Genomic DNA, 25,640 nt, shown 5'->3' with positions numbered 1-25,640 from the left:
AGGCCAAAATGTAGGACATTTAAGTTCCTCCATTTTTCTTGAAATGGCTGTGCATAGCTGGATGCTCTGTGGCTATCCTCTGCCCTCCCCCAGCCCATATATGGCCACCAGGTGAGAGGGGCAAGGAGACAGTTCTCCATGCAGAGAGATGATGGCGGTCTTGTCCAAATCCATGTGGTAAAAATAGCTTTATGAACTGGTGTGGGTTTTTTAAAGATCTAAATGCGAAAGGAGTGGATTCTTAAAGCGGGAAGGATTCCATTGAAAAATCTTGTGTCACCTTCCAAACCTAATGCTGGGAGAGAATCATATATAATATTCAGAAGCTTGATGGGTAAGTGAACCAATTCTGTTAATGCATAGGCTGACATAGGAGCTGCGGGGCTACACCAGGGTGACACCCCGGCCTAAGGGGATATGTGACACCACTGCTCCCCAAACCTCTGCCTTTTGGCAGAAAAACAGACTGTGCCATTCACCCGAGTCCCTTTAAAAACACTGAAGGAGATAGTGTGAGTGGGATAGATTCAGTAGAAGAGGAGAAGGGAAGGCCCTAGCGTTTTTTTTTAAAAAAAAAATAATTTTTAATTAAAAATACATTATTCTTTTAGATTTTTTTCCTAAAATTACCAAATTTTCACTTGTATACATTTAGGCTGTGCACATGTATTGTTTAAGTATAAGGTAAATTTTAATTTTGCTTGTTGTTTCTGTCAACAACTATTACCAAATTGGACACATTTCAAACTTAATAGTCACAACTATATTCAGTGATATATGGAATTATGATTTATGAGTAACATTAGAACAAAAAAAATGTTACTAAGGAGTCTGTATTGTATGGTATGGGAGGAGGGTCCGGTTGTGTGTGTGTGTGTTGTGTGTGTGGTGCTGGTGTGTGTGGGTGTGTGACACCATGATGCCAACCCTAGTGGACACCACTGTTTTAAGAGGAAAAGATAGAAAGGTGTGCAGTGTATTTTGACTGGTAGCCACTATGCAGTGTCCTTCTTAAAGTTATTCATAGATGCTCATATAATTCTGTGGTTGTCCAGGATCGTTGAAACCCCATTCCCTCCCCCCCCCCCTAAATATAGAAACTGATCTCATGGTTTTGATTGACTGCTAACACATGAACTCATGGTTTGAATTGACTGCTAACATTACTGTTCAAGGGTGACAGACGACATTCCACAATTAAACACCATCATAACAGCACACAATAAAATCCACATAGTTTGTGGTTGCAGGAGAAACCTGGTTTTTTTGTATGAAGTGCCACAAATATGTTGCTGCAGTTCAAACTTCATTTCTCTTTCTTTGTTTAAAACCTGATGGAGGTGAGCAGATGGATTCCATTGGCAAGTCATGTTTGCAATGTTTGTTGGGCTTAGGGAAATGTGATGGTCCAGTGTATCAACTGTTTGTTCTTGATGGGTTACAAGTCCCTGGGAGATACAGTGGGTGGGGGTTTGTGTACTTTTTTGAAATCAAAGGCGGGGTACAGGACCGCCGCTTGCGTCGGTCTGCCGCTGCCGCCGGTAGGTCCCAGGGGGGAGCCGGAGCCTTCAGACGGCGCGGCTCCCGCGCGGACCGAAAAAGAAGCTCCAAAATGGAGCTTCTTTTGAGTCACGTTTTGACGTAGCGAGGCGCCAGGGCGCACTCGCTACGTCATAAAGCTGGCGAAAACGTTACGGACGCTCAGCGTCCGATACATAAAGATGGCGGCGGCCCGTATGAACAGGGCGCCGCCATTTGTCGTATTCAATACGTACTAGGGTTAGGGGGGTGCGGAGCACGCCCCTTCCTAACCCTAGTACGTATTGTATACGTACTATTGGCGGTCTGTAAAACCCGCCCAAGTGACTTTAGCCTGAAAACATTTCATCATTTTCATGATGTGACATTCAACCTACTCAGAGAAAGAGGAATTCGGTGATAGGCCCAGTACACAACAAAGCCCCTACTACGTGCGGGTGGCACCATAATTGCATGGCAGTGCCCACATGAGGGGGAGTGTCTATGACATGTGGGCATCTGAGCAACCCACACGTCTTCTAGAGGAAGTGCCATCATAGGGCTGCATCACTCTAGGTGACTCCTTTCTTGCTGCGCATGGTACCATGCTGTTTGGTTGTTGCAGTAACGCTGTGCAGCCAAAGGGCGCATTTCTCCACCCATCTGTCCTTTTTTTTTTAATTTATTTTTTTTTCTCTGTACATATACTCCATACAGATACCATAACATGTTTCAAAAACAACACCAGTCAAAAAAAAAAAGAAAAAGAAATAACTACTAAAACTAACTAAAATAAAAAATGTAATCTATACATTAAGAATACGTACATATAAACAAGACGAGAGGTTAATATATTAATCCAGTTTTCTTACATGATTTTCCCATAATTCTGAAACTTTAACTTAACCCATTTGTCTTAGTACGTTTGCTGGGTTTTCTATTATTTTTATACATAGAAAATCCATATCTAGGTGGCCAATTCATTCAACTTTAACACCCCATTCTCTACTGTTTGGAGTCTTAATCCGATTCCAGTACTGAGCCCATTTTAGCCTCCCGAATACAATGTATAATAAAACACCTCTGTTCGTACTGTACAAATTATCCTGAATATCATACTTAATTTAACAAAATAATTCTTTCTGGGCTCAAAGTGTTATATTTTTTTTTCTTTAAAGTAACCACTATTTGTCTATTGATCTGCTTCCAAAATTTTGAGCACCCTTACATTCCACCAAATGGTAAAAAGAACCTCCTTTTTCCCGCACTTCCAACAAATAGGATTTCCCATTTGAGCAATTCGAGAAAGTCTGTTGTAGACAAGTACCGACCTAAAAAGACTTAAGTAGTGTTTCTTTCGTTCATATTTCCACCCATCTGGTCTTGGCGCATAGTTACCCATGCTTTCCTCAGATGCCACAACTAAACTATATAATTTAAAAATAGCTGGACTTCCTTTTTTTACTCTGCCCTTCTTCTCCTTGGTACATATATTTTATAGATACAGTCATACTGGGCATTGACATTCTCTAACAAAACAAGATGGAGTAAATTAGGCTGTGGGATGGAAGTTTGCAGATTTAAGAATATGTGCTCAGATTCTGTGGACTTGAGCTGAAAGATTTGGCTGTTTGAACTACTGTCTACACTTCCATGTAAAAGAACTTCTAGCAAGAGCCATGTTACATCTAATGGCAGTTGGTGGTAAAGTGTTTCCTAGGAGTCTTACAAACCTGACCAGAAGGGTTTCATACTAAATCCTGTGAGATTGAAAGTCAGTACTTCAGAGGATGCAGGCACCAAGGAAATTATCAGACATGGGATATCCCATCCTTGTATAGAGCGATTGTGAAAAGATTTTCATATGATGTCACATTTATTCCATCAGTGTCCCATCATTAAATAGTGATTGACCGTGATCACCTGAAAGACTTTCACATGATGTTGCACTTGTCTTGTCATTGTCCTGTCATTGAAGTGGAATTGTCCTGTCCTTGCCATTCATTTTGTATTAATGGAAGAATGTGTTAATGCAATTCCACTTCACTGGTATTTTAATGACAGGATCAGAGCAAAAGTGTGAATGTCTTTCATGCCATCACTATCACGGATGGGATAAGGATGGGATTTGTTCCCCTCCCCTGTCTAATAATCTCCAATGTGTTGGGAGCAGTAGCATCAAAAATACAAGGGAAACTGGTACAGTGGTATAACCATAAATGGGCTAGAAAACATTATAAAGAAGGAGCTGAAGGGAAGGAAACATGGTTTCAAAGGTCTCTTCATTGCACAAACTATGGGAAATAAAACAAACTTGAACTTTAATCAGCACCAGCGAGATAAGACTCATGAGTGGATGGTACCAATTGAGAACCATAACTTATTCAAAAGGAACAAACCTAACAAGAGAGGAGGAAGCATACAATCATAAGTAAACATCATTTACATGTGTGAGGAGATACATAACTTGAAAGCTGAGAGCATTTGAGAAAAATTATAAAAAAGAGAAACCATAAGACATCACTGTGAGGGTTTGGTACAGACTCCCCAGCAAGGGCGTTTTTTGCTAGAATACATCATCAAACCTTCAAAAAGGAGATATATAGTAATAATGGGAGATTTGAACTATCTTGACACCTGTTGAAAGTCACACTTTGCCAAGAGTGTAAGGGTTTACTTTTCAGCCAGTATTAGTATTTTGTAAAATTATTCTGCAAACATGTGTTTTTTGTGCAAGATTGCTGTTTTTTGCACAAAGATCTTGCACCAAAAAGTCTTACACACACACACAGAGCCACATAATTTTGTTTTTCTGATTGCTGTTTTCTATGCAAGATTTTTGCTGAACAAGACTTTTTTTAGAAACTTGTTTTGGGTGTAAAAGCAGGAATCTTGCATTAAAGAATCAAATGTAGCTATCTAAAACTGTGTGTGTGTGTGTGTGTGCGTGCCCACACACGCGTGTGCGTGCATGCAAAACACCACCATTCTTACATGAAAAAACATGTATATTTCTGGACAAAGTGATTTCCTGAAACATCTTCTGGATGTGTGAGTTACAGCAGGCAAGAATAGTGCTGAAATGTGTGCTTTCTCCAGAGCATGTGAGCATAAAATAGTCTAATATTAACATCCCAACTTTAGCAGTGGATTCCTGCATTGGCAAAGGGTTGGAATAGGTTGCCTGTCAGGTCTCTTCCTATTCTATGATTCTATCATAATTAATTAATTAATTTGTTTTATTTATATACCGCTATTCCAAAGATCATAGCAGTGAACAGCAAGTAAGCTAATTAGCAATTAAGCTAATCATGTTTTACACTGTTGTTAATATAGTTGGAGTAAACTACTTTTCAGTGAAGCTGGTTAAACAATTCCTTCAGTTCAGATCAGCATTCACAGCATATTAATATACAGTATATCATGCAGTATTACTTGTCTTTGTGTTTTTCAGATGTTGGTCTTCAATTGGAGATGGAAAACATGGCCAAAACCTTTCTATTGGTGTAGGATGTGATCACAAAGCTATTGTAACACATGAAATCTTACATACACTAGGTCTTCTTCACGAACAAACAAGACCAGACCGTGATGATTATGTTAAAATATGGTGGGAACATGTGGTGCCAGGTTGGTTTTAGTCCCATAGTCTATACATATTCAAGGTTAATTTTGCTGACATCACAGAAAACAAACAAACCCATATGCCTTAAAATAGATGCATGACTATCTTTTATTTTGGGAACCATAGAATCATAGTTCCCTGTTTATAATATAGACATAATTCCAAATTTATTATTTCACGTTAACATGACTTTGTGCACAACATGAAGCTCAGCAATAGAACACTTGAAAAGTTACATAGAGTCACAACAGAAAGAGTCCTAAACAAACAAGAACTGTTAAGGAGCTATTTGTAAACAGTTAATGTCCAGTTTTGCCTGCCTATTGTATTTGCTTTTCAATATGGAGGTCTCCCTGAATTTCCATACTAAAGCATTTTAACACTACTGGGTTTGCTTTTCTCCAGCACTTTGTAAGCAGAATTAAAACTGGTATTCTATGTTGGACTTACAGGCCAATCCTGTCCAGCACCTACAAGATACCAAATAGGTCACCAGTATCAAGCTTGTTGTTATTTGCCATCAGGTTGACTTTGACTTATGATAACCCAGTGAATAAGTGACTTCCAAGGGCCCCAGTCATCAATTGTCTTACTCAGTTCATAAAAACTCTGGACTGTGGCTTCCTTGATTGAATCAATCCACCTGTAAAGCGGTCTTTCTCTTTTCCTACTGCCTTCTACTTTATATGGCATCATCATCATCATCATATTAATATTCATTTATATCCCACCCTTCTCCCAAGGTTGAGATTAAGGGCATCTTACAAGATTTTAAAAACCATTTAGTTAAAAACATACAAAAATAGTGTATTAAAATAGAATTAAATTACTACAAGATTAAAAACAAATTCAATGTTAATATCAAGTTTAAAAAGATTAAAATGGTTAAAATACATTAAAACAATATACCAACACCCCATCACATGCCTTAAAAACTTTCTTTTTTAAAAACATGTTGAAACAAGTAGGTCTTAGCCTGCCGGCAGAAGGATGACAAGGAGGGGGACATTTTGATCTCCCTGGGCAGGGAGTTCCAGAGTCTAGGGGCAGCTACAGAAAAGGCTCTCTCGTATCCCCACCAAACATATTTGTTGGTGAAGAGCCTCCTCTGAGGATCTCAGAACCTGGATCGGTTCATATAGGAAGATACAGTCTGCCAAATAGCTTGGACCTGAGCCATATAGGGCTTTATAGGTCATCACCAGCACTTTGAATTGTGCCTGGATACAAACTGGCAGCCAGTGGAGCTGTTTCAATAGGGGTGTAGTGTGGCCTCTATAACCTGCCCCTGTTAGCAGCCTGGCTGCAGCTCTTTGGACTAGCTGAAGTTTCTGAACACTCTTCAAAGACAGCCCCATGTAGAGTGCATTACTGTAGTTCAGTGCTTCTCAATTATTTTCTGTCATGCCCCCCCTAGGAAGAAGAAAACATTTCGCGCCCCCCGCGCGACTGTAAATAGTATCATTTGTCTATAAAATTGGTCAAACGAGCCCCCCTTTATGGAGCCTCGCACCCCCCCTTGGGGGGCACGCCCCACTATTTGAGAAGTACTGCTGTAGTTAAAATGTGATGTAACCAAAGCATGTACCACTGAGGCCAGATCTGGTGTCTCAAGGAACAGGCACAGTTGGCGCTCAAGTTTTAAAAGTGCAAAAGCATTCCTGGTCAATCCAGAGACCTGGGCCTCCAGGCTCAAAGGTGAGTTCAGGAGTACCCCCAAACTATGAACCTGCATCTTCAGGGGGAGTGTGACCCCATCTAACACAGGCTGGATCCCTATTCCTTGATCTGCCTTCCGACTGACCAAGAGCACCTCTGTCTTATCTGAATTAAGTTTCAACTTGTTTGCCCTCATCCACTCCATTACTGATGACAGACACTGGTTTAGGACCAGGACAGCCTTCTTGGATTGAGGTGGAAAGGAGTAGTACAGTTGAGTGTCGTCAGCATATTTCACATTATGAAAGCTGCCATGCTTTGTACAGATACTGAGAGGACATGACTGACTGGAAAAGGTTATATGTCAACAGATATGGAAATCAAAACAATGGCCAACAGATTGGAAATGATCAATATAGATCCCTTTCCAGAAAAAGGGAGACACAAGAGACTGCAGCAACTATAGGACCATAGCACTGATCTCCCGTGCATGCAAACTCGTGCCCAAAATTTTGCAACATAGACTCCAACCATACATGGAGAGAAAAATCCCAGAGGTCCTAGCAGGGTTCAGGGAAAGAAAAGACAGTAGGGACCACATTTCAGGCATGCAATGGCTAATCAAGTGCACCAGGGAATTCCAAAAGAAAATCAGCATGTGTTTTATAGACTATAGCAAATCTTTTGACTGCATAGATCATGAAAAGCTATGGAATTGCTTTAAAGCCATCGGAATACCAATACAGTACCAAGGGGTCAGAAAAGGCCACATCTTATCACCTTATCTGTTCAATTTATATGCAGAACATATTGCAAGAAAAGCAGGCTTGGACATAGAAGAGGGAGAAATACTAGCAGAAAACCTTACCGATCTGAAACAACTAAGGAATAGAAAGGAAGAAAGTTCAAAGGCAGGCTTACTGTTGAATATAAAGAAAACAAAAATAATGAGCATGAAGAATCTACACAAATTTAACCTAGACAATGAAGAAATAGAATTTGTAAAACAGTTCTCATACCTGGGATCAAACATTGATAGGGACGGGGATTGCAGTTAGGAAATCAGAAGAAAATTAAAGGGGGAATGCGGTGATGAAAGAACTATAAGATTCTAAAATGCAAAGATATACAACTGAGCACAAAAGTTAGAATCATACAAGGCATTCCCCCCCCCCCCCTTTTACCATGTATGGATGTGAGAGCTGGACAATTAAGACAGGAGGCGAATCAATTCATTTCAAATGTGGTGCTGGAGAAGAGTACTTGGGATCCCAGGGATAGTCAAAAAGACAAACAAATGGGTTCTAGAGCATTTCAAGCCAGAGTTCTTCCTGGAAGCCAAGATGACAAAACTAAGGCTGTTATACTTTGGACATATCATGAGAAGGCATGATTCATTGGAAAAAAACAATAATGCTAGGTAGAGGAAAGTAGAAAGAGAGGAAGGCTGCATGCTAGATGAATGGACTCTGTCAAGGAATTCATGCTTATGATTTCGTAGGAACTAAGCAGAATAGTGGTGGACAAAGAATCTTAAAGATGTCTCATCCACAGGGTTGCCATGAGTTGAGATCAACTTGAAAACAGTTAATAACAACAACTAATTCTAGTGGCTGTCCTCTGGGCATATTCCTATTTGTCAGTATCCTTGAACTATAGTTGACTGGAACTGGACACAGTAATCTGGGTGAGGTCTGACCTAAGCAGAATAATCATGCAGAGTGCAGAATAGCTGAGCATATTTCATTTTTTTTTTCCGATGAACTTTTATTCATAGGGTGACTCTCCAAAGTCATCTTACGAATGAAAGTTTGCATCAGAAATGGCCATGATGCTCATTAAATTATAGTCACCTAATCCACAATCAATTTATACTGTAGGATGGGACCGGAATCCCCTTTCTAGCACTTCTAAGTAGTAACTGTATATTTCTTCCCCTATCATCTTGCAGATCAAGTGCACAACTTTAAAAAGTATGGAAGAAATTATCTCACTGATTTGAATACTCCCTATGATTATGAGTCCATCATGCACTATGGTCCATTCTCATTTGGCAAAAATTCAAGTTTAGCAACAATTACTACCAATATACCTGAATTTAATGACATTATTGGGCAACGCTTGGATTTCAGCGCTTCTGATATTGAGAGACTCAGTCACATGTACAACTGCAGTAAGTCGATGTTTGACTTGAATTTTCAGGCAAAAATTAACCATTCACTTTTGAACAGATTGGGTGAGCGGTGTAATCCTAGATGCACTTAGATGTCCTTTTGAGGAAATTATGTCTTAATATACATGCACAGGGTTGCAATATTTCCTGCACTTTCTACTGAAAATAGATGGGAAAGTTATCTCAGCTGAATATGCTAACAATAATTTTATATTATATACTCTCCCCTTGTACCTAGCAAGATCTCTCACACTGTTGGACCAATGTGATTTTGAGACAGCTGATCTATGTGGCCTGGTGCAAGAAACAGGAGATGAAGCTGTCTGGATTCGTAAGATAAATAACCCAATGGGGCAAGACAACACCCAAAGACAACAGTGCAAAGGTAAATCAAGCATACACATACACCCCAGTTCCTATTTCTGAGTTCCATGTTGTGCCAATGCAAGTAAGGAGAGATTTGATTTGAATGCTGTGGTTGCAGGTTGCAGCTTGTTTACCAGACTATGGAACAGATTTACTCAAGGTCCATATGTGAGATTCTTTGTTGCCATTCACTTTTTGTGTGTTTGCAATACACTTGGAGTCATACCAACAGCTGGGGTTGCACTGATAGTGAATTAGGGGGAGTCAAAGGAAGTCATAGGTTCTTTTGCACAAATACCACTCATTTTTCTGGCAGTTAAATGAATTAATTTTTTTAAAATCCATTCTTTATTACAGTAAGGGAACTAATTGGTTCAAGATAATTCCATTTTAAAAGATGTCAAAAAAAAAAAAGATGGATGGATAGGAGGGAGGAGAGAAAGAGAGAAAGAAAAAGAAAGACAGAAATAACTCCCTATGGATCTATGAGAACCACAGACATAAAATTTTACAATATAATAAAATTATAAAACTAAAGTTAAACCCAAGTGTTATACTTGTAGTAATTTGCAGAAGTATATGAAATTAACTAGGGAGGTCCTTTTATTTGCTGAAGATTGCTCACTATCTTTTTTCATCTTCTGGCTTCATTAGCCTTTACTACTTCTCTTAGTAGCCTACCTCTGAGATATCCACTGAATAAGTGTGGACTGCCACAGAGTCAGCATATTTGGTGGTACCAGCAGGACTGGCTGCTACCAAAAGTCTGGAAGCTGAATTTCTAGCAAAACAGGTATTTTTGAATGCCTATTCATAGAGATCCTATGCCAGCTGTAAGGTGTGCCAGTGAGGGCCAAAACTGAGCAGCCCAAAAGGGTAGCATGATGCCCTGAAAGAGCCAGGTGGGCACCATAGCAACTGCATGCTATGGCCCCACTCCAGCTTTTTTCCAATACAAAAATAGATGGCAAAATGCCGTTCCTTTTTGTGCCAGAAAAAGAGTGGCTTTTCTTCCACAGCAACACTGTTTTGGTACTCCTGCGGCGTGTGGCGTATGACCGGCATCTGTTTGGGCAGGTAGCGTGGTGCCAGCATCAGTGTGGAGTTGGAGCGTGAAATCATAGAATCATAGAGTTGGAAGAGACCACAAAGGCCATCCAGTCCAACCCCAGTGCGTCATCTGTATACCACACCCTCATGCCACCAAGAAGTCAGCATATAGTGCCAGTTTGTACCGGCCCTCTGTTTCCACTACCTGACTCACTGTCCACTAGTTCCCTCTCTGAGTCTTATGGGAGTCAAGCATTGCAGGCATAACCATATCTGGGGCTTCTCTGATTCTGAGGCCTTGCTTTCCAAATGTCACACTGCAGTAGGTCCAGGAAGGACTCTCCCACACCAGTGGTGCATAGGCCACAATAACTGAAAATTAGAAATTAAAGAATGACCAGATATATACATAGATACAGGCAGCTATATCTTCAAATCTCTTCCCAACTTGTCTGAGTATCCTACAGGACATTCTACTGTATATGTCTCTGGGCCAGTCTGCAACAGGTTTTCCAACAGTTTCACAGGGGAAATGTGTTGCTACATTTAACAGCATGTTCATGCAGCCCCATGGTTATCATGGGTGCCTGAGCCACCTAAGACACAGAAGCCTTGGTATGGAGTACCTCCAAGGAATCATACCTGAGTCTTTAACACCAATTTGAGATCACCTGATCAGCTTGGGTATGGAGATCAGTGGGCAGCAACTATACAGTAGTCCAGCAGAAGCCCTGAATTTCCCAAGTACCAAACATGAGATACAAACACTTATAATTGCAACCTAGAAAGCCAAAAGACAGAGGTAGAATTCTCTCCTTCTTGACCTTCCAATGACGCTCAAGTCTAAGTTGAATACACAGGATAAATAGAAGAGCATAGCTGGGAGTGCCTCACTCCTGCAAGTCCCCTCACTCCCACCTTGGTGGTGCAAAACAGCTCTGGGCATTTCTGTTCTTTTAAGACAATTCTTATTGCTGAAGAAAGGTAAATTTTAAACCAGCAATATGCATTATGGTCCATGAACTCTGTAACAGAGGACAAAGATATCTGCTAGATAGCACAGAAACTGGGAGATAGTGAGCCTAAGGGCCAGATAGAATGGTGCTTATTAACCCCTGGGAGATAAGAAGAGTTGAACATAAAAGGGTGTGAATCATACATTAACTCTATGTGCCATTTGTTTTGGTTGGAAAAATATTGTCTCAGCAAATTAGGGTGCAATAAAAATCACTATAGGGCCTTCACATTCTTCAACTACAGTTGTATACTAGTTGTTGGGAGTTGTTTTTGATGAGGTTTTTAATCATACCAGTACCCTGTCCAGGTGAATCATTGGCACTTCCGGTAACACTGTTCTATACTCACAACCATCCCTTCTTGAACTAGCACTCCTTCCATCTTTTTTGTTACTGTAGAAAATCCATTAAAGAGAAGAAATCTGAATCTTCTAAGTGGTAGCCTGAATGATACTTTGTCAGGAAAAGCCTGGAATCTTATGAAGAATCATGGGAATTATACTTTGGTAATTGTCTGGAAGCTACTGTGCTACAGCGCTTCATCAAACTATAGCTCCTACCCGGGGTCCATTTAGGAGAGGGAATAGCTATTAAGGTGGTTTAATCCATAGAGCAGATAGGTCCTTAGGTGTACCAGATTTTGAAGCCAATATTAAATTAAAATTTTCACAGCTTTCGTGAACAAAATTGACAGTGAAATCCAAGAGACAAAATATGTATGCTTATTGATGGTGTTAATTCTTGAGCAGCTAGTTTCTCTACAGATGCTGGCCACGTCATGTACTTTAATACCAGTTGTGGGAAACAAGGAGATGCAGCCATCTTAGAATCGCGGATTCTGGATCCAAAGAGGAAGCAGCAGTGTCTACAGTTCTTCCTTAAAATGACGGGAAGCTCCCAGGACAGACTTGCCATCTGGGTTAAGATAGATGATGGCACTGGAAATGTTCGCAGGCTGGTTAAAATTAAAACTTTTCAAGGTAAATTTGAAAAGTCATAATACACACACACACAGAAAACACATTGGCTTTTGGAGGGCATATATTATTTTAGGTCGCCTTTATGTGTTATCATTATCTTCCTACAAAACACACTCCTGTCCTCCAAGCAGGAAAAGAATGTTTTAAAAATGTTGCTCCAGTACCTCGATAATTTTGGTTATCCTTTTCTGTACCTATTCCAATTCTGCTGTACACACTACTCCAGATGTGGTTGCACCATGGATTTGACTAAAAGTAGCATGGTACTGGAATGTTTATTTTCAGTTCTTTGTCTAATTATATCTATCATGGAATCTGCACATAGCTTAGCATTTTCACTGAGCTGTCCCTGGCTTGATTAGTCACTGCCAGCTCAGATTCCATCTGTGAACACAATTTTTTTACCTTCAACATGCATTGTTCTAGTCTTGTTCTACTCTAGATTGTTCTACCCTACACTGAATTCCATTTGCCACATTAGTATGCATTTTTCCAGTCTGGAGAGTTCCATTTTGTTCTCATCATCCCAAATAATGTTGCATCATTATTATAATTGGTTGCCCTCATACGCACCTTAATTTCTAGTGATTTTTTTACAACTTGAAAAGCACAGGTCCCTGCATAAATCCCTGAGAAACGTCCTACTCACATACCTGCACTTTGAGACCTGACCACTTACTCCTCCTCTTAGCTTCCTGTTCTTTATCCATTTTTAACCCATGGCAGAACTTCTCCTATAATTACATGACTGTTACATTTGCACAGGAGGCTTTCACATGGATTTTGTCAAAAGCTTTTGGAAGTCCAAGTTTATGGTTGGTGGGACAGCACTTAACTTTGCAGCAGACATATTTATTATTTTTCAGCATGGCTTACCCTTTTATATGCTTGCTGCTTTAATCATTTTAAAACACTTCCCACCAATTTACCCCAAATAGATTTAAGTTCAGTATCTTGTAAATTCCTCAAGCCCCTTTTGAATAATTGGCATTATAATGAAGGCTGATCTCAGGGGCATGTTATATAATGCAGCTAGAAGACTGACAATTTCACAATTAAGTTCTTCAAGAACTCTTGATAGATACCAATTGGACCTAGTGATTTGTTTGTTAATTTGTCAGTAAGGTTAACAGAATTTCCACTGTTGCAACAACTATTTGCCCCAGTTCTTATTATTCATATTATGGATTGATGGGGTGGGTCCATAGCTGCTGGTGGTAATAAATGCCTCACTCTGCCAGGATGGGTGACTGCTGCTCTGAAGGAGGCTATGATACTCACATCTTTCCTAAACGAGATCTCCCTGGACCCAAAAGCATATGAGAATGACTCTTCTATCACTTAAGCAATATCCCTTTGGGGGGGGGCAAGGTGCTTGATCACCTTCAGACATTCTGCTAGGAAACTAACAGTCTGACCCATTTCACTCTGGTTTCAGACCAGGGGATGCTACCAAAGCAAACCTCTTTGCTCTAATTGCCAGCCTACTCTGAGTAAAAGATGTGAGCAGTGCTACTCTGTTGATTTTCCTGAAGTTCTCAGTAGCTTTGATATCAGTGATTGTTGAATCCTGATGGACAGCAGAATGGCGATAGGATACAGCTCTCCTGGATATCTTCCTTCAGGACCTATGGAAGACCCAGAAGGTGCCTCATCAGACATCACTGTGTGTCCAGCTATAGGAACAGAGCTCAACACTTCTCTGCCTCTCCCCTATTCTCCCACAGCCAATGCATTGGCATTGAGGGACTGCAGGAGCCAAAGTATGGGTTGGGCTGAGAGGGGAGACATTTCACAGCTCCACCTACGCAGAATTTTGCAATACTTCTCCCAATCTTGGTTGTTTGACTTTGGATCATGAAAGGGGCTTTGTTTTAATATTTGAATGCTTTTATTTTTATTTTTTATGAAGGAAAATGGGTTATGTAATTTTACAAGGCAACATATATCATTTAAAGGCTGATTTTAAAAGCAGGTAACAGCCCCCAAATTGGATGAGGTCAGGTGAATCTTTTAAACACTGACATATTAAAAAGCAAATGAAATCTCTTTATCACTCTTGATATTAGAAAAATGAGTGCTGATGCTTAAACTAATGACTATAAAAATGCTGACATTTCTCATATGTTATAATGTTTACATCTTCTTCCATAGGAGACAGTGACCATAACTGGAAAATTGCCCATGTGAATCTCAAATGCCAAAAAAAGTTCAGATTTCTCTTCCATGGGCTAAAAGGCAATCCAGACGCTTCGGCTGGAGGAATTTATATTGATGACCTAACCCTGAGTGAAACCCAGTGCCCCAGAGGTGTATGGCTTATTCGCAACTTCTCTCAGTTGCTTACAACTGCTCCCGAAGGCTACTCCATGCACAGTCCTCGGTTCTATAGCCCTGAAGGTTATGGTTATAGCTTAACCTTGTCTCCCAGAGGGTTAAGAGATTCTGCCTTTGAAAACTATATACGGATTTCTTTTCATTTGGTCAGTGGTGAAAATGATGCTGTTCTTGAGTGGCCAGCTCTGCGTAGGCAGGTTACCATCACGGTGCTCGACCAAAATCCCAATGTCAGGAAAAGGATGTCCTCAGAAAGGAGCTTCACAACAGATGAAAAACAAGTTTTCCGAGGTAGGTAGCAGTTCCTGGACAGCAATGACTATGGAGGAAAGAGGACAGAGTTAGGTCAGTACTTCAAAGTAGCTCCAAAGCAGAGTGTTACAGTAATCCACCTTCTCTATCATGTTAGACAGCCAAGTCCTCATTTCTCTCATTTCCAGAACTAGTTTTAATGATACTCTTGTCTATATATGTAAACTGAATACCAAAAAAACAAAACTGGATCATGGAACTCAAGGGTTTGCTATGACCTTAGTGATGTAAATCTTATTTCATTCTTGAATGAAAGAACAAATAATTTCAAAGCTCTTCTCTCTGCTGGCTGAAGTATGAAAGGTTTTGAAACTTTCTAATAATTTTTGATCTTCCAGAATCCCTCCCCCCCACAAAAAAAGAATTATTTGTTCAGAAAGCATGAAGTTTGGGGGCAAAGCCAACTTTGCACAAAAAAGGTATATTTTGTGAAAATACTCTGTTTTCTGGGGAAATATTGTACTGTGCAACCCCCCAACCCCCACCTCACAAGTTTATTCGTATGAACAATATTTTTGTTAAACCCCTATTGTCCCTGAATGCAAAAAAAACCAAAACACTATTGTGGGAGTTGGCTGTTTTCAGAAGTGTCAAGCCACCTTTTTTAAATTGAGAACAAGAAAATTTGTGAGCATTCTTTACATCCCTACACCCTCTTTTAGAGCACATTTAACATCTTCCTTAAACTAATTCAGTAGACCCAGCTCAGTCTTTCACTGTAAGGCTTCTTCCTCTTCTGTGTGGCTTAATTTGGTTTTATATTTAGAGGATACTTGTGAGACATCCTCAGGCCTGGTACAGATGGGCCAAAAGCGGCGTGGCAGCACCAATACTAGGGTTTGCGAGCGCGCAGCAACCGCACGCTCCTGAACCCTAGTACGTATGGACAGTGCTGTGTCAAGATGGCACCACCCACATGGCGCGTGTGTCCATGACGTGTCAAAATGGCATGGCGCACAAGACACATCACTGCACCACCCCAGGGTGCAAATGGTACCTTGGTGGTGTCACAGGGAGAAACTCCATTTTGGAGCTCCTTTTTCCAGTAGATCGTTGTCGCGGCCATGTGGTTGCTGCCTCTGGCCTCCCCTTTCTCCTACTTTGTACCAGGCCTGAGTTAATTTGTTTTAAAAAAATTGACCTTACACAGAGGGGCATCACTACAGCCTGCAAGGGTTGTGGATCACACTAGGTGACACCTCAGAGAGGATGTCATCCAATGTGCTAATGGGAGAGAGTACCAAAGTTCTGGGTCCAAAGGCTTTGTTGACCAGGTGGGAAAGGAGGTCTCCTCCCTCTCCCCCAGGTCAGCAGCTCCATCAGAACCACAAAGGCTGTGGGGAGACAGAAGTGGACGCCAAATTCCCAGCTCTCCAGGTCTTGCAGCTTTGCTGATGGGGCAGAAACAGGAGTTTCCTCCCTGTCTCATTCAGCCAGTAGCTGCTTCTCTTCAGTGGGGGCGATAGCCTGGTGACTCAACCAGGGAGCATGGAGGCAAGGAGGCAGGGAGAGAAGTCTCCCCTCCCCTGCCTGCCTTGGTACTGCTCAGTTGAGCTACCAAGCTACTCTTTGGCAATGCCACTGCTGCTGATAGGCTGCCTTTTGGGGGGGGTCATGGTGCCCCCAAATAGACAAACATTAGCAGCAGTGGTGGCGTAAACATGGAGGACTCCACCTCTGCCACTATCAATGCCCATGCCTATCTCTTCAGGGTGCTGTGCCTCCCTCCCCGCCAAAGAAATTAGCCTTGGTGGCGGTGGCAGGAAAGTAGAGGACTTGGCCTGCCCACCCTTGCCATCACCAATGCTCATTTCTTGGAGTGCTGCAGACCTCCAAAAAGATCAGCATTGGCATCAGTGGGGTTGGAGGACCAAATGCTTCCTGTTCCTGGTGACAGGAACAGGAAGGACTCAGCAACTAAAATGATGAAGGGTCTGGAAATTATGCCCTATGAGGAAAGACTTAGGGAGATGGGGATATTTAGCCTGGAGAAGAGAAGGTTAAGAGGTGATATGATAGCCCAGTTTAAATATTTGAAGGGATGTCCTGTTGAAGAGGGAGCAAGCTTGTTTTCTGCTGCTCCACAGACTAGAACGCGGAACAATGGATGCAAACTGCAGGAAAAGAGATTCCACCTCAACATTAGGAGGAACTTCCTGAGAGTAAGGGCTGTTTGACAGTGGAACAAACTCCCTTGGAGTTTGGTGGAGTCTCCTTCCTTAGAGGTCTTCAAACAGAGGCTGGATGGCCATCTGTTAGGGATGCTTTGATTTAGATTTCCTGCATGGCAGGGGGTTGGGTTGGATGGCCCTTGCGGTCTTTTCCAACTTTACGATTCTATGATTTTATGACAATGAAATTGTCTCCAAGACCAGTGAGGAATTTGCTAGACCTTGAGGATTTGGTTAAGTTTGACTTCCAGCAAATATCAGGATAGTTGAAGTCACCCATCACAACTACATCTTTCCTTTCTGAGTGTGAGGAAACCTGTTCTAGAAAGGCACCATCCAATTCCTCCATCTGACTGGGGAATCTGTAGTACACTCCCACAATAACATCCCTGTTGTTTCCCTCACCTTTAATTTTTATCGAAATGCTCTCCACTTGGTTTCTAGGATTGATGTCTTGGATGTCTTTATTGGTGTAAATGTCCCTGACATATAAGGCTATTCCTCTTCCTTTCCTGTTAGAGGATACTCTAAGCAGTGTAGTTGCCATGGAATGTTATCACCATCAATGTATAATGAGCTTTTGGTCTTCATACCTTGGGAATTACTGATATAGTCAAAATTAGGCATTTGATCTGAAAGCTGACAGCTGTGTGTGTGTGTGTGATTGTGTGTGTGTGTATACACCAGTCCTCAAGAAAGAAGACACAAAAGACTGTAGGAATATATGACAATAGTACTAATCTCACATGCAAGCAAAATAATGCTCAAAATTCTGCAGCATAGACTCCAACCATTCATTGAGAGAGAAATTCCAGAGGTGCGAACAGGATTCAGAAAAGGAAGAGGCACTAGGGACCATATTGCAAACATAAGATAGCCAATGGAGTGCACCAAAGAATTAAAAAAAAAAGAATCAGCACGTATTTCATAGACTACAGCAAAGCATTTGACTGCATCGATCATGTAAAGCTCTGGAATGCAAGAAATAGAGTGGTTTCCAATAGGAAAAGGGATCAGGCAAAGCTGCATCCTATCACCCTACTTGTTTAAATTATATGCTGAAAACATAATAAGAAAATATGAATTAGAATCAGAAAAAAGGAGGAGTGAAGATAGGAAGAAGGAACATTAGTAACCTAAGATATGTGGACGATACCATAATATTAGCAGAAGGCATTAAGGAAGTGGAAAGTTAATAAAAAAGGTCAAAAATGAAAGTGCAAAGGGTAGGTATGATGTTGAACATAAGGAAAACAAAAGAATGACCACAGGGGTGAAAACATACAAATTCAATCTAGACAAGGAAGAAATTGAAATAGTTTTTAAAATTCCCATATCTAGGATCAAACGCTGACCAGAATGGAGACTGTAGTCAAGAAATATGAAGAAGACTGGGAATGGGTAGGACATCTATGAAAGAACTAGAAAAAATACTGACAAGCAAAAACATACAACTGAGCACTAAAGCCAGAATCGTTCAGGTCATTGTATTTCCAATTGCAATGTACGGATGCGAGAGCTGGATAGTGAAGGAAGCAGGCAGAAAGAAAATCATTTGAAATGTGGTGCTGGAGAAGAGTACTTGGGATACTTAGGATACTATGGACAGCCAAGAAGACAAACAAATGGGTTCTTGAACAGATCAGATCAGACTTCTCCTAGGAAGCAAAGATAACCAAGTTGAAACTATAGTACTTTGGAAACATAATGAGAAGGCATGGGTCACTAGAAAAAACAATAATGCTAGGAAAGGTAGAGGGTAGAAGAAAGAGAAGAAGACTACAGACAATATGAATAGGGACGATCGGGGGGGGGGGGGGAAGTATGGGTAAGGGCTTGCAGGACCTGGGCAAGAAAGTGGAGGATAGGGATTCTTGGAGATGTCTCATCCACAGGGTCACCATGAATCGAGATTGACTCTAGGGCAGCTAACAACAACGACGATGTACAGAGCACAAATAGTATTATTATATATTCTGGATCATTTTGCAGAAAAAAATAATTCTTCCAGATGGGGAAAACCATCTCTTCTTGGAAAATTAGATACTTCATGCAACTGTGCTCGGAGTGGAGGCTGGGGATGGAGTAAATTTATCTCACATGCACAACTAAAGAGAAGGGATTATCTGAAAAATGATGACCTTATTATCTTTGCAGAATTTGAAGGTATGCAAATGTCTTTATAAAATGGACTAATTCCTCCTCTCCACCTTGATCTGCTCAATCTCTCTATGTGTGCAATGGCAGCCAGAATATGTCTGGGCAAACCACCATACGTTGGTGGGGGTCTGCCAGGGAGCTCCCAGTTGCTCTTGTGCAGTTGGGGAGAAAGTGGAGACAAAGGAACAGCCTCCCACCCACCCCATTCCCTGACATATTCTGGGGTGAAGGTTGGTGCTCTACTAGCAAGCTTCCTGAGTCTTGGCTGTTCACTTCTTTCTCTTTCTCTGTTTATATGTGTATGTGTGTATCTATTACTGGAGACCCATCATGGCATAGTGGTTTGAGTGTTGGACTATGAATCTGGAGACCAGGGTTTGATTCCCGGCTCGGCCATGAAACCCACTCGGTCAAACTCTCTCAGCCTTAGGAGATGGCAATGGCAAACCTCCTATGAATCTTGCCAAGAACCCCCCATGAGAGGTTCACCTTAGGGTTGCCATAAGTCAGAAACATCTTGAAAGAACCTAACAACAACAAATTCCTGGTGTGTCGAAGGGGGTGGTGGTGGTCATAAAAATATTTCATAGGCCCGTTACAAATGGGCATAAAAGTACGGACTGGGTCCGTACTAGGGTTAGAAAGGGGCATCACTTCTTGAAGCCCCTAACCCTAGTACGGACCCAGTCTGTAGAAAATGGTGGCCCCCATTCCACACGGGGGCTGCCATTATGACGTCATCACCGTGCCGCCTCCAAACGAGGCGGCGTGGTGGTGACATTGCGCTGCGCAAGGGCGCCTAGAGCGCCCTTTCTGCGGTGTGAGAAGGAGCTCTGAAACGGAGCTCCTTCTGGGGTTTGTGTTGCTGGGCACAGCCTGTACATGGCTGTGCCAGCAACACAGAGAAGAAGGGGGCCAAGCGGCCCCTTTGTCCTCCTCCCTGCCGCCATCGGGTGTCCTTGGGGCTTGAAGCCCCGAGGACACCCCTTTCCAGGCCGTGGGGAAGCGGCCTTTTGCGGCTTCCCCGTGGCCTGGAAAGCGGCGGATCGGGGCCTCAGAGGCTGCCATTGTGGCAGCTGAGGCCCCGATCCGGCGGGGAAAGGGCCGGTTACAGGCCGCCCCAAACGGGCGGTCTGTAACACGCCATAATTTTCTTATTTTCAATGCAGCATTTTTAAAATATATATATATCTATGAGCCATATTGCTCAACATATTATCAGTGTTCAATTCAATGTGGAGTCAAAGGCTTTCATGGCCAACATCCATAGTTTTTTATGGAGTTTTGGGGGCTATGTTCTAGAAAAGTTGTTTTCCTGATGTTTCGCCAGCATCTGTGGCTGGCATCTTCAGAGAATGCTTGCCTGGAAAAGAGTTGGGTATATATTTTATATATTTGTGTCACCCTGGGAAAGGAGAAGTGACTTGCATGTATATTGTTTGTTGCTAATGGCAGGCCTCACGGTGGGAGGATATGCAAAGGCGGATTAATGTCTGCTTGATTAGTGCTCATTGTCTGCTGGGAAGCTCCTGACCCATTTCTCATTTGCATTTGTTGAGTCTTCATTTCATTTTGGCCCAGCCTACTTAAAGGTTGTGGTGGTAACTATCATCATCATCAGTTTATATCCCACCTTTTCCATAGCAAATAAGGGTAGTCAAAAGTTTACATTAAAAATAACTCTTTTAAAAACACAAATTACAAATGCATATAAACATCAATCATAGATGTTTGACAAAATGCAGTAAAAATACAAAACAAAAACTGAGAAATATAAAATAACAAACATAAAATAAAACACGTTTTGCAAAGCCGATACCAATCAAGATGTTTTAAATAGTATTGAAAGGATGTTTCTTATAGATTTCTAAGATGTGTTGTTTTTGTTGTAGCTCCTTCTTAATATATCCAACAAAATTAAGTAATTTGGTGCTTTAAAATGTGGGGTACAAGCTTTTGTTTCATTTTTTAAAAATTCAAAATATTTGTCACAGCTGTTTGGATGAGCCTTGTCTCTCTTTTTGAATAAGATTTAACACATCTCAGGAAGACAGAACATTTGCTCCCACAAATGTGGCCCATTGGTGAAAAAAATCCTCTGGGATGGAAGAAGAAGTCAGCCCATCTGAAAGACTGGCAGCCCTACCCAAGAGAACATTGTGACCAAAATCCTTGTCAGAATGAGGGTGTCTGTACAATTATCAAAGGAAACACGAGCTGCAGGTATCTAGTGTGATTTTTGTGTGCCATCTCCCCACCCCTATTTGCATGTGACAGTAGTACATAATGAACTAACAGGCCTATAGACTGATGACTGCCACACTAAAGGCACCAGATACATCTGATCTTGGAAGCTAAGCCAAGTCAGTCTTAGTAAGTACTTGGATGGAGACCTCCAATGATTACCAGGTGCTGTAGGCTGTATTTCAAAGGAAGGAACTGGCAAAACCACTTCTCAGTAATCCAGTCAACAGGCAGCTTGAAGGCACATACAGAAACACACACCAGTACTACTATTACTACTACAACTGCAACTACATATTAATAGTATTAGTATTATTAGGCCAGTTCTTACAGTCTTTGGCGCATTACAGACCGCCCCTTTGGGGCGGCCTGTAGGCGCACCTTTCCCCAGTGTATCGGGGCCTCAGTGGCTAGAATGGCAGCCGCTGAGGCCCTGATCCGCCGCTTTCCAGGCCGCGGGGAAGCGGCAAAAGGCGCTTCAAGCCCCAAGGACACCCCAACAGCAGCGGGGACTCCCAGAAAGGGGCCAGCGACGCAAACCAGGAAGGAGCTCCATTCCATTAAGCGCCCTCGCGAGGAGCGATGGTGTCACGTCTGCACCGCCTCATTTGGAGGCGGTGCATTTGTGACGCCATCATGGTGGCGGCCATGTGGAATGGCCACCGCCATTTTGTGCGCATGGAGCGCGTGCTAACCCTAGTATGCGCTCCGCACGTACTTTAATGGCGGTCTGTAACCTGTCATTATGTAACAAATAACAACTTAGGGCATGGCACATGCAAAAGAATTTTCAGTAATGTTTCTTTTTTTTGTATGAACATGGCATTATGATTGGGAACTCAGCCCTATGTAGAAAACGAGTAAATGTTTGGGTGTGAACAGAGTGCATAACTCCACTCTTTCCATACTTGTTTTAATTTTACATAGACATTAGTTGTCTACAAAGTGGTCTGATGCTCTGGCTCCTGGGTTCCTCCAGTCAGCTGGGATGGGATGCAACAACAATGACATTTTAAGATGGCTTTTAATTTGTAATTACTACAAAGGAGTGTGTGCATAATTTATTTTTTAAAAAAAGTTTTGTATGCGTTTTAAATAGAATCATAGAATTTAATTAAATAATTTTATATTGTTTCAAATGTGATGGTTTTAATTGTTTTAAAGGTTTATTGTTAGGTTTTAAGTGATTTTATTCTGTGGGCAGCCTTGGATCCTGTTCCAGGAAAAAGGCAGCATGTAAATAAATAAATAGTACTTAGGCAGGTAATGGGAACATCTTCAGCTACACTGATGCATTTTCCTCTCCTCTCCCATTATTATGATAAAGCATAGGTGTATCTCGGTAATCTCAACAGTGTTTGAAGTCTCCATTGCATTGTATTGTTTTACTAGGTCAGTTCTTACAACTGTTGTGTAATAGGTAATTCACATTGACAATGGTATATCTTGATTAAATGGGAGCTTAAGTCCTTCTTTATTTATAACTAGCAGCAGTATACTCAGCTCTCCTTCTACCTTTTCATGGCCTTCTTGGACTGAATAGGTAGTGGGACTATCTCTCTCCCAGTTTAAACAGTCCAAGGGCCCTGCTGAAGAAATGCAGAGCTGCCAAGGAACTCTCTGGAGAAATGAATGTCTCAGGCCTGCCACCTAGTAACTGAAGATGGTACTGCATGCTAATGGCAAATTTAGATGAATAAAAATTAATCAGTTTTTAAAGCAAAATATACATGTTTATGGATTTACCTTAAACCATGTTATCAGTGCCTTTAGAAGCATATGAGTACCTTCACTACTTGCACTGAACTGTTCCCTACTATGCAACTATTGCCATGCTCTTAATGACAACTCAGCACTGAAGCTCTGTTATTGGAATGCTCATGGCCTTTGAAGCAAATACACAGAGGTAATGGCTATCATGCTACTCAGTACATAGAAACAGGTACTGTATAGGTCATAGCTAATCTATATGTATTTATAATGATAGGTAGCATGGGAATCATGCTTACTACATTGAATACCTTTGGCAGGGTGGTTTGTGTCCATGTTTTAGTTTTGTAGTGACAGATACATAGATAGTGCTGTACAAATAAAAATAAGTAATGATAACGTCACATGGGATTTTTTATTGTCAGGCTTTAAAAACAAATAGTGATAAAAATGTCTGACCTATCATTGAAGAACAACAGTAGCTCCAAACTGGCAAGAGCGCCTGAGCTCACTTTTTAATGTTGTCTTTGGGCCATTTTCAGAAAAGCCTCTTGAGAAGTTATTTTCCATTTGAGCTGCTGTACATTTTCTGTTAGAGGAGAAACCAGAATCCGTCACTGATTTCCTCCTTTCCCTTTTAGGTGTGCTACAAACAAAATCTTCTTTTACACAGGCGTGAGATGTCAGGTAGCACATGTCAACTGGAGCATCCTTTGCTTGCTGATCGGTGGAGCTGCTGGAACCATTATACTCATTATAGTATCTGTCTCTATCATAGCTAAGGCCTTTTTTCAGAGTGTGGCTTCAAGATGATTTCATGTTACTTTATGCATTTGTATGAACCAGAACTTTTGCCTTTCTTCTTTCTTTCATGACTTTGAGGATGCCTTGCCTCTTGCTCTTAGGCTGGCTTTAATAATAATAATAATAATAATAATAATAATAATAATCTTAAACTGAATTCCTCTGTACCAGGAGTGAGAACTGAGAGATTGCTGATCTGCAACATCCAGCACTTCTTGCCTTTGACTGTTCTGCCTACGGCTGATGGAAGTGCAACAATATTTGGAGGACTGTGTGATGGATACACATACACACACACACGCATACGTAAGAGCAGGTTCCACTTAACTCAGTGGGGCTTATTTTTGAGGCGATATGTCAGTGTGCTAGATTATTTATATTATGCAGCTCTTTTCCATGAGGAGGACTGTCCAGTTATTCCTTTGTATCCTCCTTTGTCTCCTACATTCTTTGGCACCTTTTCTTTGCAAGTGTTTTTACAAGGGAATTTAACAGGAAAAAGGAGTGACTGGTGAGAATGCCATCTAGGTTGCTGTATAAAATAGCAGGGTGTGTGTGACAGATCCCCTCTCCAAGCTGGCCCCCCAGTTCCAACTCTTGAGCGCCTGTCAATCGCCTTGCCCCCCCCCCCCCAGACCGAGTACTTGGCCTCAAGGTGATCATATGTGAACCAGTGGATGTATTGTTCTGTGGGTTCACTGTGGTATGTGTGACCAGACTCTCCACCAAACTTAATAGGAATATCTAGAGACAGTTGTAATAATGAGAATAAAGTACAGTGGACCCTTGATTTCCCCCGAAGGCTGGTTCCAGGAACACTGTGGATACCAAAATCGATGAATGCTCAAGTCCTGTTAAATACAGTGGCATACTAAAATGGTGTTCCTTGTATAAAATGGCAAAATCAAAATTTCCTTCTTGGAATTTCTTTTTTTAAAAAAATATTTTCAAGCCATGGGTAGTTGACTCCATGGATAAAGAACCTGTGGCTATGGAGGGCTGACTGTAGAAGTTTCTTAAGACACATCAACCTGTGAACCATTTAATCTTTTGCAGCTCCACAAACCCGTATTCAGTCTCCCCTTGCCCACTGACAGTCCTATCCCTTTTTCTCCCTGTCTCTAGGCCACCTTTCGCCATCTGCCTTCCCTCACAGACAAGTCTCAGTTTTGCATCTCCCTCCACCAGTCCCTCCTTCACAGAATCCCCTGAGCTGTGCTTGGCTGTTTCTAACCAGGCTTGCCCAGCTTCTCCTTCACAAAGGGTTATATACTGTAGGTCTTACTTACTGTCACTGCCACTTTTGAAACACTAACCTGAAGCCTTTCCTGCCAAGGGGCTAGGTGCAGACATGCATTACATTTGTAATATAATAAGTGGTGAACTGTTTTCAGCAACTGTCAAAGGAATGGAAATGTTTAAAAGTAACTGAGAACTGAAGACAAAGAACATCCATAAGAGGAATAGTTTCCTTTCTTAAAAGATACTCAGGCCTTTTAGTTGTTATCATCTAAA

The 25,640-nt window shown here is 41.4% G+C and overlaps 1 protein-coding gene across 3 annotated transcripts; it reads left to right on the top strand.

Annotated features, from left to right (window-relative positions):
* Positions 1-279: 279 nt before the first annotated feature.
* On the top strand, positions 280-25,640 carry LOC121937214 (meprin A subunit alpha-like). Of its 3 annotated transcripts, XM_042480202.1 has the most exons (9): positions 280-334; positions 4,973-5,148; positions 8,754-8,975; positions 9,214-9,360; positions 12,172-12,387; positions 14,542-15,015; positions 19,200-19,373; positions 21,398-21,590; positions 23,963-25,640. In XM_042480202.1, exons 3-9 carry the CDS (start codon positions 8,831-8,833, stop codon positions 24,132-24,134), a joined length of 1,521 nt encoding a protein of 506 aa, XP_042336136.1. In that variant the 5' UTR covers positions 280-334; positions 4,973-5,148; positions 8,754-8,830; the 3' UTR covers positions 24,135-25,640. The 3 variants fall into 3 exon arrangements, with proteins under 3 accessions (XP_042336136.1, XP_042336144.1, XP_042336153.1); XM_042480210.1 differs by lacking the exon at positions 19,200-19,373; XM_042480219.1 differs by lacking the exons at positions 280-334; positions 4,973-5,148 and having other exon boundaries at positions 8,848-8,975; positions 9,218-9,360.

Source organism: Sceloporus undulatus, chromosome 1 (genome assembly GCF_019175285.1).
Source record: "Sceloporus undulatus isolate JIND9_A2432 ecotype Alabama chromosome 1, SceUnd_v1.1, whole genome shotgun sequence".
NCBI classification, from domain to species: domain Eukaryota; kingdom Metazoa; phylum Chordata; class Lepidosauria; order Squamata; family Phrynosomatidae; genus Sceloporus; species Sceloporus undulatus.
This window is presented reverse-complemented; position numbering and strand designations above follow the sequence as displayed.

Bases quoted from the DNA above. Each gene is read 5' to 3' on its own strand.
- LOC121937214 (XM_042480202.1), top strand. From the start codon at position 8,831: ATGCACTATGGTCCATTCTCATTTGGCAAAAATTCAAGTTTAGCAACA. The intron at 15,016-19,199 runs GTAGGTAGCAGT...ATCATTTTGCAG, and splicing joins TGAAAAACAAGTTTTCCGAG to AAAAAAATAATTCTTCCAGA. The intron at 19,374-21,397 runs GTATGCAAATGT...TTTTTGAATAAG, and splicing joins TATCTTTGCAGAATTTGAAG to ATTTAACACATCTCAGGAAG.